Source organism: Hoplias malabaricus, chromosome 13, assembly GCF_029633855.1.
Source record: "Hoplias malabaricus isolate fHopMal1 chromosome 13, fHopMal1.hap1, whole genome shotgun sequence".
NCBI lineage: Eukaryota > Metazoa > Chordata > Actinopteri > Characiformes > Erythrinidae > Hoplias > Hoplias malabaricus.
The window spans coordinates 25,306,199-25,322,364 of NC_089812.1; the positions used below are offsets into that span (position 1 = coordinate 25,306,199).

At 39.3% G+C, this 16,166-nt stretch overlaps 2 protein-coding genes across 4 annotated transcripts; one reads left to right on the forward strand and one right to left on the reverse strand.

Moving 5' to 3' along the window:
* The first annotated feature begins 689 nt into the window (after window positions 1-689).
* Window positions 690-5,686, forward strand: psmc3ip (PSMC3 interacting protein). The gene is made up of 8 exons (XM_066643058.1): window positions 690-813; window positions 1,927-2,027; window positions 2,252-2,341; window positions 2,549-2,660; window positions 3,006-3,151; window positions 4,009-4,062; window positions 4,148-4,207; window positions 5,094-5,686. The coding sequence occupies exons 1-8, from the start codon at window positions 792-794 to the stop codon at window positions 5,148-5,150; spliced, it is 642 nt and encodes a 213-aa protein (XP_066499155.1). The 5' UTR covers window positions 690-791; the 3' UTR covers window positions 5,151-5,686.
* Window positions 5,687-5,930: 244 nt separating this feature from the next.
* Window positions 5,931-15,917, reverse strand: mlx (MAX dimerization protein MLX). Of its 3 annotated transcripts, none has more exons than XM_066643055.1 (8): window positions 15,852-15,917; window positions 13,872-13,911; window positions 13,036-13,125; window positions 11,895-12,004; window positions 11,257-11,359; window positions 10,936-11,035; window positions 8,929-9,130; window positions 5,931-7,898 (listed from the first exon to the last, which is right to left on the reverse strand). In XM_066643055.1, the coding sequence occupies exons 1-8, from the start codon at window positions 15,891-15,893 to the stop codon at window positions 7,842-7,844; spliced, it is 744 nt and encodes a 247-aa protein (XP_066499152.1). In that variant the 5' UTR covers window positions 15,894-15,917; the 3' UTR covers window positions 5,931-7,841. The 3 variants fall into 3 exon arrangements, with proteins under 3 accessions (XP_066499152.1, XP_066499153.1, XP_066499154.1); XM_066643056.1 differs by having other exon boundaries at window positions 13,872-13,908; window positions 15,852-15,893; XM_066643057.1 differs by lacking the exon at window positions 15,852-15,917 and adding an exon at window positions 14,135-14,222.
* Window positions 15,918-16,166: the final 249 nt, after the last annotated feature.

A 16,166-nucleotide genomic window follows, 5' to 3' on the forward strand; every position in this document is an offset into this window, starting at 1 on the left:
CCAAATATAGGGTTTGGTAATGTTAGGCACATGTGAGACTGCTCCAAGACACCCCAAACGTGAGGAGATTACACGAACCGTCTGTGTTCACAATGAGTATTTTAAAAACATGATAAATGAGCTTTTACATCATGAAACCCAATTTTTCTCTGCACTTAACTCTTTGGTGGCATTGAGCACACACACACAGACACCTGGAGTGGCAGGCAGGCAGACATCCCCACCACCTGGGAAGTAGCTTGGAGTTTAGATGCCTGGCTCAAGGGCCCCTCAGCCATGGACTTTGATGGAGACAGCACTGTTCCTTCACTCCCCGTCTGCATTCCTGCTGGTCCATGGGATCAAACCAGCGACCTTCTGGTCCCAAGCCCATTTCTTCTCGGATGCCCCCAATTAATGTAAGTGAATTCAATTATTGACTGATCAACCATAACCATCTTTTGTTTCTATACTCACTGTCCACAATTTGTAGTTCTACAGTTACAGACTGTAGACCATCTGTGTCCCCCTGTTCTTGAATGGCCAGGACCACTACAGAGCAAGTATTATCTGAGTAGTTCATATTTTTGGTTGGTGTATTATTCTCAGCACCGCATGTGGCACCTGTATGGTCAATGGAGCTGAGAGAACCGAGTATAGAAAAAATGGATTGGTGTAAGTGTAATGTTGATGTTCCTGGCCCTTTAAAGCGTGGTGTGAGGCCCCGGATGTGGCGTTAACACACATCAACAGAGCGGGAAAGTTGAGAGAGATAAACAGCAAAGCGACTGCGGATTTGTTTTTGTATAAAAATGAGCAAAAAGGACGCTGGATGTACGTAGGGGCTGGTTTGTTTTTTATTTATCGTGTTTAATACGAAACTAACGGTGACTGGTTGTTTCATTTATCCATTTTAGTGGATTTGTTACCTTTATTCTTGCCTTAACTTGTTCCCGACGTTCACTCTATGGTAGTGTCCACAATGGCTCCCTTCTCCCCTGTGTAGTGCACATATTATAGTGTATATATATAGTGTAGTTTATGTCGCATTAAAGCTGTTTATAGTCAGCCAAAAGCCGTTACGATGTTTCGTACAAATTAGTGGGATTCCTTTTGGTAAGACTGCTTTATTGCAGGATTTACATGGTGCACTTTGTAGGGCGTAGGGAGCCATTTGGATTGCAGCCCACATGAGGAATACAGCAAGGATACGGCCAACTGAACAAATATAGACATTTTTAATATTTCTGAGGAGAAAGTGAGAGCATTGCAGCATTTCCCAAGTTTAAAGATACGCATGAGAACACTTTAAAGAGACCATATCACGGAAAAAGAAAATTATTTACATTTATCTGGTGAGTTAGGGATGTTATAGCAATACAGCCCCGCCCACTCACACTGAAGTTATAAACGGTGTTTGTGGGATGCTTTATGAGCAGTGTGTAATACAGAGCCTGCCTGTCTGTGAGGAAATGGTTCATTTAAATTCACCCTTTTTCGTTGAAGGAATGCTTAAACACTCATCCCTGTTCATATAAATAACATAGTCCTCAAGTTTGTAATCAAATGTGACATGCTAACAAGTTTGAGCAGGTTTTCTCTGGAGTGTTTTAAAAGTGCGGAAAGAAAAAACAGCATTTTTAAATGTGAAGCTGAAAGAGGCTGAGAAGTTATTTTTGATTAGACTTACAAATTTCAGAGAAATGTGTGAAAAAAAAATAGTATATAAACACTGAGAGCCATGAGTCTATAACAGTGTTTAGTGTGGTAATTATGGAGATTAATATATTCACGCACTCTTAATACCATTAACTAAGGATTAAGCTGGCGAATTCCGTCTTAATTTTGCAGTTCCGAGGGGGAATATATCACTAGGTTTGGAGATCACTCAACTATTACAGGCAGGTTTATAGTAAGAGTTGTTGATATATTTGATGTGATCATCAGCTGCTGATGTGATCCTGGCTTACCTGAATGAGAAGAACAGACCCTATAGTGCCCAGGATGTGTTTGGAAACCTGCAGAAAGAGCATGGCTTTGGCAAAACGGTACTGTAGAATACACTAAGAGACACATTTATCTCACAATATTGGTTTGAATTGTATCAATATTAATTGCTATCCATTCCTCACATTAAGAAGTTTACAGTATTGTTTCAGTAGCATGTGGCACTCTACGGACCTATGGGACATGAATTTGTTTCTTTATCTGCATCGTCATTGTAAAAGTCATGTGTTCCTCTGTGTTTAAATGTTCCTGTGTCTTATTTCAGGCTGTGGTGAAGGCCATGGAACAGCTAGCCCAAGATGGCAGGATCAAAGAAAAGGTCTACGGCAAGCAGAAGATCTACTTTGCAGATCAGGTTGGTTTTCGTCACAAATTTCATACAAAAACGGCTTCGGTATTGATTTTGAATAAAACATGTTGTATTAAATAAGGGATAACCTTAACAATCTTAACTATTGTTGCTTATGTTTGGAATGAAATCCCACAGTTACACTGGCATTTTCCAGATAAAATACGACACCCCTGACTTGATGCTTTTAAAGCCTTTTGACTTGTTTTACAGTCTCAGTTTGCTGATGTGAGTGATGCTGATTTGAAGGAGATGGACAACCACATTTCTGAACTCAACAGCCAAGTGCAGACGGTCTCCCAGGCCTGCAGGCAGCTTGATGCAGGTACAAGTTACAGTTTTAACCTGAAGGCATTGTGAGAACATTGTGTGTCCTACCCACAGCACAAACCTAAGTGTCTGAACCTCACTGTAGCTCAACAAAGATCAGTCCAAACTGCACTATAACCCCAAAATGGTCCCAAACACAGCTGTACACCACAAACCTCTGTCTGAATTCAACAGGAGCTCAACAAAATTGAGACTTCACTCAGCCATAGCCCAAGAAAAACAGCTATCGATGATGAAATTCTGTCTAAATCTTATATTAGCTGTGAAAGTTCTGTCTGGGATTTGTTTTTATCTGAGCTTAACAGTAGTCCACATCATTGTTTGTTGTGTTTACCCACAGAGCTGAAGGAGCTGAACAGCTCGCTGACCACGGCAGAGATGACGTCTCAGATCAAAGAGCTGAAGTCTGAGACTGGAGACTACAAAGAGCGTCTAGAGAAAATCAAATCAGCCACAAATCACGTCACCCCTGAGGAGAGGGAGAAGGTCTAAAGGCTATTTTTTGCATTGCTTGAAAGTATTTTTCCACATGCCAGTGTGATACAGCACTGCAGAGTTACTGACCCATAGTGTTTGGCTCTAGCTTGGGTCCTGGATGACCTATGTCCAGCAAAGTTATGTCCCTAAACACAACTTACTCAGTTAACTTTCCACGTGAAAGGTTTTGGGGCAGATCTGGTCTAAAGGTTAGGAAAGTGGGCTTGAGACTAGAGGTGGGAGGATCGATCCAAATATCGATACCAACGCTGGTATTGGTATTGATCAATACTCGTTGAAAACATCGATACTCAACCCCCCCCCCCCATCTATGGTCTATGGTGAAGACTTCTGGTATCAGCTTATCACCTTCGGCGATACTGGCCCTGTATTTACTTGGTATCGGATCGATACCAAAACTCCCGGTATTGCCCACCTCTACTTGAGACAGAAGGTCACCAGTTCAATCCCTAAGAACTGTCAGGAAAAATAGGGGTGGGGTGAGTGAAGGAAAAGCACCTCCTTCTTCTTCTTCTTCTTCAGCATCCACAGCTGAGCAAGATGCAACAAACCCTACTGCTCCCTCTGTGCTATGGCTGGTTCGCTACCGCTCTGGGAGTGTGTGCACTCACTGTCCCTAGTATGTGTGTGTGTGTGTGTGTGTGTGTGTGTTTTCACTGGCACAGAGGGGGTAAAAAAAGAGACTCAGTTCCCCCAAGGTGATAAATGAAGCATTCCCCTTTCTTTTATCTGTATTGTCTTTTTCTTCTCCTTTTGGAAATAAGATTTTCTTTGGTAAGTTTAGGTAGGTTTTGAATGAACTCTTAACATTTTGTACATAAACCCCTGTGTTGTGTGTATCACAGGTGTACAAAGAGAGAAGCCTGTATGTGAAAGAGTGGAAGAAACGAAAGAGACTGGTAAAAAAGTGCTCTGATTTCACATTTACTGATATTTAAATTTATGGTAAGCACAAAGTACATTTTAATTTAACCGATCCTCTAGGTGTCTGATATGATCGGAGCTATTCTGGAGGGTTACCCAAAAAGCAAGAAACAGTTTCTGGTGAGTGCCTCAACGTATTTCTGCTTTGTTGACTACTTCACATCATTACAACACCCTTTCATAACAATACATTCATTCATTCATTATCTGTAAGCGCTTATCCAGTTCAGGGTCGCGGTGGGTCCAGAGCCTACCTGGAATCATTGGGCGCAAGGCGGGAATACACCCTGGAGGGGGCGCCAGTCCTTCACAGGCAACACACACACATTCACTCACACCTACGGACACTTTTGAGTCGTCAATCCACCTACCAACGTGTGTTTTTGGACTGTGGGAGGAAACCGGAGCACCCGGAGGAAACCCACACGGACCGGTGCAGGACTCAAACCCACAACCTCCAAGTCCCTGGAGCTGTGTGACTGCGACACTACCTGCTGCAACAATACAGTTACAGCTTATTGCTTTTAGAAAACAACAACTTAATACAGAAAGATCTATAAAAGCCTGCCTTAGCCAATCAGAATTTAGAACTGTAATAACTGATTTAGTTCATTAGGGTGTTTTATACTCTAGATGTCCATGTTTGTAGACACCAATCAAAATGAATAGACATTGGTACTTTAACACTAAAGTAACCATGCTCAGTACCAAGTATACATTTAGAGGGAAACTCAGCACTGGACTGTGGAACTGTGGTTTGTAGTGCTTTCTCTGGAGCAGTGTAGCACCATTCAGTACCTTTTGGAATAAACTTGAGGTTAGTTTTTCAGAGTGATGCTACCACATCAAGCCCAAAGCCTTCACAGAAGAGTAGAAGCTGTTACTATAAGAAAGGGACAAATTATTAGCAATTCTTTTAAGGAAATATTGGTTAAATAGGTGTTCACAAATATTTGACCACATACTGATTGTGTTCTTAATGTTTAAATGTTTATCATTTGTTCAGGAGGAGGTTGGAGTTGAAACAGATGAAGACCATAAAGTGACCATTCCTAACATCTGATGTGGATGCGGCTGATTTGACTGGTAACCACGGACACTGGTTGCCAGGGCAACAACAGGACAGGTGACTGGGACAATGAGGGGAGGGTACTACCTGTACCATGATGGACCACTACACAGAAAAAGGGAGGACTTGATTGATTAATGTGTAGATAATTTCTGAGTAGATTGTTACATCACCACAGTTTGTTCACTGTTGACTACAGTTGTGTTGATGTAACACATCGTCGCTGTCCAAGGATAACCATGTTTTTTCCCAGTGATTTGAACAAATCAGTTGCTGTAACACTGTATTAACATTTCACTACAGATGGACCAATACATGCCCTATTAAAATTGCTAGAATACATTCTCTATGTTATAACCAGCATTAAAATAAAACCTGTCTTTTGAATATGCATGGTTTTTTGGACAGCGAAGATGTTTCATTCATGTGGAAATGCTGCCCATATCTGAATCAAACAAATGTCTGTGTTCTGTAAATAATGTACATAGTTTTAAAGTAAAATAAATATGAACAGAGCTGTAATGACGTTTCAACATTAAACATTTATTTTCTGATTACCAACAGCATTTATACAAAAATATCTTTGACTCGAGTTCTCCGATCGAAATCTGCAGATAATCTAAAGTGAGAGTGCCCCCTGTCTCTACAATGCACTGAATCTCACTTGCATGGAGTCTCTCCACGTTATGGCTAAAGACAGGAAAAAGTCCCTTTTGTCCAGCACAGGTCATTCAACAGCCTTATTCATCACTATTAACTACAACACCACCTGATTGTACAGAGATCATCTGTTTTCCTGAGTACCCTGTATTCTAATTAAGGTAAACATTTCCTCATTTTAATTAGTCTTTGATATACATTCTCATTTTGGTTATGCATTTGAGTTACAGAAGCCAAATTTAATCCAAAAATCAAAAATCTTAGCTGTGTCTTTGTGCTTAATTAAAGGAGAACCATACAAAGGGTAGCCATAAAATATAAAACTAATTCACAACAATAAGCAAACAAAAACACTGAATGCACCTCCCCCCATTATTTTAAACATCTTCATGTACATGCTGCAATCCCTGGAGTAAGGGATTTAAGTGTTTGTCTTTCATTTCAGCTCCTCACCACCTTTAGAATCCCCTTTTAAAACACCCCAAAAAAAGCTTATGGTAAATAATGTTTAAATTGTGCTTTGGGATATGAATGAGGTAAGAGAAGAGGATTGCGCATAATACACCGAGCTCATCAAAGTGAGACGGTGTGGAATATTTCAGCAATTTGCTTGTATACATCACATTTTCTATATCAAACCTCTAGAAGAGGTCTTAGAGGGTTGGATATCCGAGGTAAGCACGTGAAACACAAACACATACACACACAAACACACACACACACGCACATGCACAAACAAACAAACTGGAGCAAACACACAACCCAACGGAACACAATGAACACTGACGTTATTGCATTGGTTTCAAAATCTGCAGAGGCACAGATAAACTCCCTGGGGGACTGGGATGCTTCCATTTAGCAGACTATGGCTTAAAGCTCAAACCTTCTTATGCCTTTTTAACATGAATAAACTGGAGGAGACTAAATCTTCTCAGGATTACAAAGAGCTCGCCTTTGTGCTGCTTATCTCTGACTTTGAGAAAGCTTATTTACTGTTAAAGGAACTTAAAACCGTTTAAAATTGTTCGGCTGAACAGATTAGTTTTGGTTCTTATCTGTTTAAAAAAAAAAAAAAAGGGCCCAAGATAAAGTGTCTCAGAATCTCTGTGATTTTAGCCTTAATCCGATCAAACAAGCAATTATGTCTGATGTGTGCGTAAATAAATATGTACATTTAATAGATTTTCTTAGTTACGTTGTCTTAGAGTTTCTGGATTTATTCCAATTAGTGGCCATAAATAAACAATATTAACAGCCTAAAAGTAACCCATATAAACCTGTTTTCACTATTATAGACAAGCTTTAAATTTAGGCTCAAACCCCACAGTTTTTAGCCTGTTTCTGCTTACAATGCTTGCGCATGTCTCCACAAACAGGCTCTGTGCTGTCTGCTTTTAACGTGTTTAAATTCCCCTCTTCTAAAACTTAAGGCAGATGACTTTTTTTCCCCCCAGAGTCTACAGTGGAACGACCATATGTTTTGCCTATTTAGGCTGGAGATTGAGGGTTCACATCCAGAAAGAAAAACTTAAATTAATAGCAAAATCTATGTCTATACTCATAAACAAAAAGCAAGTCCTGGAACCTGACACATACATCGGTCGCTTCTAATCCGGTTCAGTTTTCTAGTAGTGTAGCATAAACATATCCTCACATTTTAATGTATGAACACCCCAGTCCAGATAGCTACAGCCCATGCCACGCAATGCTACTTTTAGTAAGAAATAACAGGTATCGATGATATATTGTTTGTCTTATTTACAGATTTGTGTAATCACAGTCACAGCACATTCACAATCGGTCTGCTCTAACAGTCCAGTTACTTACAATCTCACTCAGGAATCAAAGCACTTAAAATTGTTGCATTGTATGACAGCCAGTGAAGGCCTGTACAGCCGGCCCACTGTAGGTGGCTTTTGTGTGTGGATGAAATCCCCTGGTTGATGTGCAGCAGCTTGCCGAGAGCAGCCTGATGTCTCTGAGTGAAGTCCAGATCCAGAGTGCGAAGAAGAAAACTCTGAGATTTTAGTACATCTGTCCATTCAGCTGCGTCAGAATGCCCACGACAAACTCCCGCAGCGTCTGCAGACCAACGATACACACTTAGTGAGTACTGCTTTAAAAAGAAGGGGAATTTGACAAGCAAAACAACCGAATACAAACTGTTCTGTGTAGAGGGATTCTTCAACAAAAACACATCCCTGTGACATAAAGTAGTGTGTACTTTGCTGCATTTCATTCGCTCACTGAGCTAGAAATTTTGTGTGTGCAATTTTATCGACGAGTTTCTATTTACTTCAAATTGGATTTACTTGATCTGCTTCATTCATTCATTAATTATCTGTAACCCTTATCCAGTTCAGGGTCGCGGTGGGTCCAGAGCCTACCTGGAATCATTGGGCACAAGGGGGGAATACACCCTGGAGGGGGCTACTTGATCTGCTTGATTTGTTTAAACATTTTTCAAATGATCAAATATATATTCAGTGGTAAATCTGGATTAATATATTCAAAGATGTGAAAGAAAACCACTGTTTTCCACAGAGGTATATTACTCTTTGTGATGAAATATGGTCTAACCACTGGCTAAATATGATCTCAAATGCAATTGTTTGTTTAAAGCTGCGGTTACACTAGGTTTGTGTTTGTGAATTTTCATTTGCGAAAAATCCATTGATTTCAATGGGATTCACTGTGACGAGAAGTTTGCGTACACGATTTCTGGGTGAACAAATTTTTGGTGAACTTTGACAAACTAATCTGCGTCCCGACCAGTAGTGCTGCTGCACTATTTTACAACTCTTTCGTGTGGATTAAAAAATACAACACAAGCGACAGTTACAGTAATATTACGGCTAACAAATCATTTTTCTGAGAACACCTCATTTTCACTGCTGCCGATCCAAAATGGAGGACCGTTTACAGCGCTGATTTCTGACCCTGCTCACAGCCTTTTGGTGAAGCGAGGAGAAGTGGACTGCAAAAACCCAGTGTGATAAGGTTCAATTCAAGCTGGGGGGCAGATTTGCTGTACCAAACCCTCTGGTGAAGATTAGTTGTAAGTGGACGCACACCACGAGACTTCATAAGGCAGTGAAAGGTGTGAAGATACCTGGGGTTTGCAGTGCTCCTCGATCCAGCTAAAGACGCAGGCAGAGAGCTCCTGGAAGCTGCTGACAGAGACGGAGGAGCTGAACGACTGGAACAGAGAATCCATGATGTTCTGAAACACGCTGAACTTCACCTGGTCAGACACCTGCTCGCTGCCCTGCTGAGGGTTATTCTGGTGGGCCTTCACTATGTGCTCATAGTTTCTGTACAAATTCAAACACAGGAAAACATGTCAGACACACAGGAACAAGGAACATTGCCCTTCAGTTTCTTTGTGATTTGCCTGAGTCAGAAAGCATGGGACCTTACATATAGTGAGGCACTTCAGAATTGTGGTACCCCACCACCCTAATCAGTTACAGCAAAGGTGGGGTTAAATCATTACCAGAGCAGAGGCAGGAGAAAACAGAACTAAAACAAGAGCAGAGAAATGAAAATGAGCAGAAAAGGAAGAGAACCGAGTGAGCTGTATGTGGCTCTTTCTCATTTAAAGAAACAGGGCTGTCTAGATAGGGGGTGGGTTTGACCGGGGTGGGGTTAATCTAAATGTAATTGGATGTAATGTAAATGTAATTATTGTACAGTACATCAAAATGAGTGGAAGAGGTATTAACTTTAAAGGTTAATTTGGGACGGGAAGGAGTTAGGAGTAAGGACCAGAGCTAGAAAGAAGGCAGCACATTTAAAAAGGTCATGTGGAACGTGCTGTTATCCATTTGGCCAAATCCATCTGTGAAGCACTGACCAGCACTCGCTGTTTCATCAGTCCGTTTATTTATTCCGTGCTCTGCAGGGTGCTGCTGTTAAAGTGGGTCATAAAAACATCCTGCTTTCACCATGTTTATATCTGCTCTCTCAGCTTAGTTATATCAAACAGCAGGACTAATGCTACAGCACCTCCAGCCCAGTGTCAAAGTGTTCACAGACAACTGAGAGACAGATTTTATCTCTCAGTATCACTCCCTCGAGCCAAAGCTATGTAGTATTTTATGACACAAGGCACCTCCTTATTGAGATCACAGCTATGGTGATTGGCGTCATAAGACTCTCAAACTGCAAGGCGTCAGAAAACCATTCATAAGTCTGACCACGCAGTCCCTGCTTGTTTGTGCAATTGTATGGACATTGCTTCCCCTTCACACTTCCTGTCAAATGACAGATGAAATTCAGCCGGATTCCACAGTTCAGAGGTCTTTAAATCCAGACGTGAGAACCTGGTTCTAGGCCAGGATTTTAAAATGGCCGGCCGGAACTGCTAATGCACCAGACTGTCCAGATAATGTGTCATACGGACGAGCCACTGTAAAACCCCAGCCTGGAACATGGATCCAAATAAACTTTTTGTAAAAAGAAGTTAACGTTCCATTGCATCATAGTGAACTTCGGTCTGGTTGCTGGTGCCCCAGCTGAGCTTTTGGTGGTGCTATCTCCCTCTCAGCCACACCAAGGCATCCACCCAAACAGTGCAGAGAGATATGGTTAGAACTTAAATATAGGGACTTCACTATAATTACTTTGCAGATTCATCGTGTATCCAAACAATAACAATATATTTAACGTCATAGCCTTTTTGTTCATTCATCTCCAGTAATTGTATTATCCTGGTTAGGATTGTGGTAGGTCAAGAGCCTACCCAGAGATACTGGACACAAGGTCATAGCCTTTCAGAGATTCCAAATAACTGTAATAACTATATGAAACAATATGAAAGAAAAATGCACAGAGATTAAGATGTATTATTCTGTTTTTCACAGTAAGATCATATTTGGAAACTTCCTTCGTCCTTATTCTACAACATGGCAACAAATCACTGCCAGTAGTTTACAATTCTACACCAAAATTGAAAATTAGTCAAATATCACATTTATGAATTACCAATACATTAAGTGGTAAATGTAAAGCTCTGAATACAGTTTTGTCACAATATTGTGAAGTCAGTAAAGTGTGAAGACCGTTACTGATGTCTACCCCATCCATGACCTCGGGCCCCTTAGGTAGCCCCACTTACGTTTTCATAATCTTCAGAGCCATCACTTCCTTTCTGAGTGTGGACACTTCCTCCTCCTGCTTCTTCTTCTCTTTATGAAGAAACTGAATGTAGTCTATGGCTGAAATAAACAGAAACACAGAATGTGTCCAGAAGCATTCCACTGCTTTAAATTTGTATTAATTTGATTCTAGTGTATTTTTCAAATATGGCCTTCGCTTTATATACTTCTGATCATAACTGTGTTGAAGTAACATATTTTACTAAGGAAACACTACATTTAGATCCAGTAAATGTAATGCATTATTTATTCACCACCGTGTGGTTTGATACGGCTCTTACTTTTCTGCAGTACTGTGGCTTTGCTGATCTTCTGTGTGGCCATAGCAAACTCAGACTGCTGCTGGCAGGTGGGGACTATAGACTGAAGGTCATCATAGCCTTTCTGAAAGGAGCATAAAGACAAAGCACCCACAAACAAATGTTACTACGACTGTGTTAATGATGTGAAAACATGCTCAATATCAAATGTCTCCTTTATTCCTGTAGAGTGGACTGTGCAGCCCATGAATCATCAGCTTCTCTATTACATTTAGTGCATTACGTGGGTTTAGAAGCAATAGTTTCATGACCTGATATTTAGCATGTATATAGATATAGACAATGTATAGAGAATAGAGCCATTAAATATGCTCTGTTTAGCAGCACGTTTAACACGTCTAGTAAAGTAATTCATTTAGTAATTTAATAATGAGTACATTTACTATTGCAATAATGTACTTGGATATTTGAGTAATTTGGGCATAAGTCTGTTTAATTTTTCAGAAAAAAACAATGAATTAAATGAACCACTACCATGTACCACGAGAGTTGGACACAAATGTTGTGGCCAATGTCAGAGCCAGTGAAAACCCCAGTCTATCTGATACATTTATGAGTATAATTTCAAATGAATATATTTAACGCCCCATCTCTTGTACCTTAATGGCATCTCTGCGTTTCTGCTCAGCCTGTGTGTGGGCTTGTCTCCGGCGGTCCTTATAGGAGTCTTTGTAAGTGGTCTCATGTCTGTAGTCGCTGTCTTCATCATCTGAGAGAAAGAAAAACAAGATATGTATGAAACAGCATGATACATAACTGACCTTGGCAACACTGAAAAAGCTCTATTTCATGATATTTTCCAGATCACTGAGTGGACAGTATCTGAACTATTGTCTTATCTTTATTTTTATCCTTGTATATTTTGTATTCTTTCAAGAGAAGTTTGAAGCACCCAACAACATCACACACTTAAGCAGTTAAGTCTTTGTTATTTATCAATGTGACCAAAGCTAAAATCAATAATTCTGTGACATGTAGGTAATAAATGAACTACAACATCACCCACAACAATGGAATAATTTCAAAGAAAGCTGCACACGAATGTTAATCAATGTGGTGTCATTTCTGAACTGTACTTTACACATTTCTTATTTCATTTAAAAGCCAACTGCTGTGCTGCTGTGCACAAGCTCAGAGTCAATGCAGATATTCTGACGAAAATAAAAGATTCAGGCATTAACATTCCTTATAGATGTGAATATCCACTGCTTTCAATGTGTTTTCCATTGCCAAGATGAAACTATCATTTACGATAACAAAAGAACCTATATTTACCAATGTTTGTGTAAAATCCTTCCAAAGGGTTTACCGAACTTTACTCGGATTACCGAACCAGTTATTAACAGAATTACTGGCTTCAAGGATACACTGATTGTTTGTAAAGTACCCTGGAGTGACTAGACGCACGCCATGCCGAATGATTTCCCATTTCTTCATATGTAATGTTAAAAATATCGGTGTTAAACTAAACATTGTATTAACACCAGTGCATGTACTTGAGTAAACGTAACTACGTATAATTACATGGATTACAATAAGAAATAGTGAAGCCTCCTAGTCCCAAAAGTTAGCTCTGCTTTAAACAGAACTGAACCATTTTTTACATTTTATTTTAAAGAGACAATTATCCATATAATGTTGAAATTAACATGCTACATATTATTTATTACTATAATTTTGGCAGTTAGGTTAATCCAGTGTACTTTAACATTAAAATGAGCATAAAGAAGAGTCACTTACCTGTATTTGGTACTGAGGAGGCACTCGTGGACCCTATACTGTTGGCCCTGGAGACCATTGTTCCTTTACGAGAGCTCTCTGCGAAGAAACCTGGAAATAAATAAAAAACAATCCAAGGTCTTGACTCTGAGGTCATAAAAGATCCCTGCGCATTTCATCAACCACTTCTGGTCTCCTAATTATCATCAGTTTAGAATATATTGGGTTAATCCTTCCCTCCTCTCTATCTTCTCTCTATCTAACAGCTGATGTGAGGTTAGGGGACTCGTGTGTACACAGGTTGTGGAAAAGGTGAGTCCCTAATGTTCCAATGAATATAAATTTAAATGTAAAAGTCTTTAAAAGCGCTGTATAAGCCGAACTATAATCATCATAATACAGAAAGATTATTGCATTCCATTTCTATTAACCACAAAGCTATATATATATATATATATATTGTATTGTGTTTTATGGGCTTACATTTAGAAATAATTATGCTAATGGTGCATATTGTTGTTGTCCATAAACATGTATTTCCAGAATAATTTCTTTAAAACAGAAAACAACGTGTTTTTCACTAAAGATGCAACTTAATTAAGATAATTTTATCGAAAGCCACTTTTAAGTATTTCTTCTGATCCATTCACAAATAAATATCAGATCAGTGTATAGAGTAGTGGCAGTGTTCAAGGTAGATACCAATGATATAACAATCAAATTAAAATGCAACACATATTTGAAATAAATTGAAATTCGGTGAATTACTTCTTTCAGACTACAGTGCTACTTATTACAAGATCATGGCTAAGGCGTTCTTAGAAAATTATGCACACATTTTGTGTTTAAGCACTTACTGTGGTCAAAGCCGTTGTCGCTAAAAGCGCTGTCCGCCTGCTGAGCCATGGCGTGGTGAAGAGTAGGAAGAGGAGGAAAGAAACACTGGGATTAGTCCATTCAAAATGGCATGATAATAACGATGATGCCTAACCCTATGTTTTTGTTTCTCTCACCAAAGAAGGAGAGAGAGAAAGAGAGAGAGAGAGAGAGAGAGAGAGAGAGAGAGAGAGAGAGAGAGAGAGAGAGAGAGAGAGGGGGAGAGGTAATATATACCACCTACCAGCACTAAAAGTTAATACACCTACACAGGTGGCACTTCATGCATCTGGGACACCAATGCTCCCGGCTGTGAAATGTCCTCAATAAACAGCCATTACCACCCTGCCATTGTAGGCGGTCAGGTTTCATTGCTTAATAAACCACTGGCAGCATGAAAAACCACGCACTAATCTGAAATTCCACTTCCAGAGCTAACAATTAGTGATGCTTAATATGTCAGTATCTTATTGTTGTCATGCTATTATATTGTTTTAAACCACAAGACGATATGCCTTTCTGGGTATGTTAAAGAAATCTAAAAATAATTTATTTACCCTCTTTATTAGACTCCACTTTCATCCAGTGGGCTAGAAAAAAATACATCTATATGACAACGTCTACTGCGATGCTGACACATTCGCTCTGAATTTAAACTCCCCCAACCTTGTCCACTGTTCGAAAGTCTGCCACTGTGTTCAAGTCATAGATTGAGGTCATGTCTTTGTTGGTAATCGTCACCCTGTTTTCTGGTCCCATTCCAATAAAGTGTGTGATTTAGATGCTTTCACTTTTGCATTATCATTGGCAAAAAGAAAGGTATGATATTTCTCTAGAAAAGGTTAAATTTAGGAAGATAAATCAGTACTTGATTAAATATTAAGAAGAAGGAAGCACTTTGCATTTTAAATATGGCACAATGAATTGTAATTAACATGAACTAGGAAATGAAACTACAAGAAAAACAAGTTCCAGTTTGATTTCAGCTCAACTCAAAAAGTTCAAACACGGTCTGAATAAAGATGACAATTTAATGTGGAGATTAAAGCACTATGGTTCTGCTTTTATATATGACACCTGAGCTGCTCCAGTGTGGGTTAACCTGTGATTAAATAATGTTTCAAGAATTCTAACATTGTTTAACTAACCTTATAATCCGTAGTGAGTTAGAACTAGAACTGTTTTTAGAATAGTTTAAGATTAAGGTTACTAGTAAATGAAAGTTTTGTAGCGTTTGTTATCTTTGAAACCGAGGAGTAACTTAGCTAACATTTTAGGCGTAAACCTAGTTATAACAGAAATCAGTGATTACATATCAGAAATTATGTGTCGTATATTTTTAGCTGTAACTTTATATCATAATAGGTTGAAGTTGTTCTATTCCACCTTAAATGCTGCCGTAATTACAATGTAATTGCTGCGCCTTTTAAGGTGGACCGGGAAATTCCAATAAGAATCTTATTCCAGCTTCGTAACATGTTCTTCCTACAATATTAATCTCTTAAATTATAAATGATACCATAAACATATGGGATTAGAATACTGACACAAGTCGTAAATGTTATTTTAAGGCATATCTGTTTCTAGGAAGGAGTTGGTGAACGCTAAAGCTAGCGAAACAAAAAAGAAACTAACGATGGGCTGAATACTAAATGGCTCCTTACTCCCTATCCCCTGCCCTACATAGGTCATGAGATAACGGCTTAAATGACTGAATAGCCAGGGTTTCTTGACTTACAGTGTTCACTACGTAGTGAGCTAGGGACCATTTGGGCCGCCGCCCAAATGTCTTTTTGTTCAGCTACTCCGCTAACTTGAAGAGTAAGTTAGACGTAAAGGAGTTAGATTTAGCCTTAACAGACCCGTATTTTAGTGGGAAACAAAGGTCACTGACACCTCAAGGAGGCTTCTATTAATGGAAAATGCAAATGTTTAATAATTGTTATAAACAGCATGCCTACTTTGTGCCAGGGATCCTCCGGCGAGGCGCTGGGCTCCGTCATTTTGGAATATATAAACACACGGGGTTGCCAGGTTCCGTTATGATAAAAATCCCCTCCAGACACACAATGAACAACGAAGCTAATACGAAGCTAAAACGAAGCTATATATATATATTTGCAGTGGGTTGTATTTATTCTCAATTTTACCTTTTTTCTACTGGACACATTTGACATAAGAATTAATTACATGTCTTAACTGAGATCTCCTGCTTTGTGCAATATCCAGTGTCTTAGCCATAAAATAAATATTGCATTTCAACTGATAATTAGAGT

Excerpts from the sequence above, each read along its gene's own strand:
- psmc3ip (XM_066643058.1), top strand. The coding sequence starts at position 792 with ATGAGCAAAAAGGACGCTGGAT. Across the intron at positions 2,028-2,251 it reads AGCATGGCTTTGGCAAAACG|GCTGTGGTGAAGGCCATGGA; the intron begins GTACTGTAGAAT and ends GTCTTATTTCAG. Across the intron at positions 3,152-4,008 it reads CCCCTGAGGAGAGGGAGAAG|GTGTACAAAGAGAGAAGCCT; the intron begins GTCTAAAGGCTA and ends TGTGTATCACAG.
- mlx (XM_066643055.1), bottom strand. The coding sequence starts at position 15,893 with ATGACGGAGCCCAGCGCCTCGCCGGAGGATCCCTGGCACAAA. Across the intron at positions 11,360-11,894 it reads AACGCAGAGATGCCATTAAG|AAAGGCTATGATGACCTTCA; the intron begins GTACAAGAGATG and ends TGCTCCTTTCAG. Across the intron at positions 11,036-11,256 it reads AGCCACAGTACTGCAGAAAA|CCATAGACTACATTCAGTTT; the intron begins GTAAGAGCCGTA and ends TGTTTATTTCAG.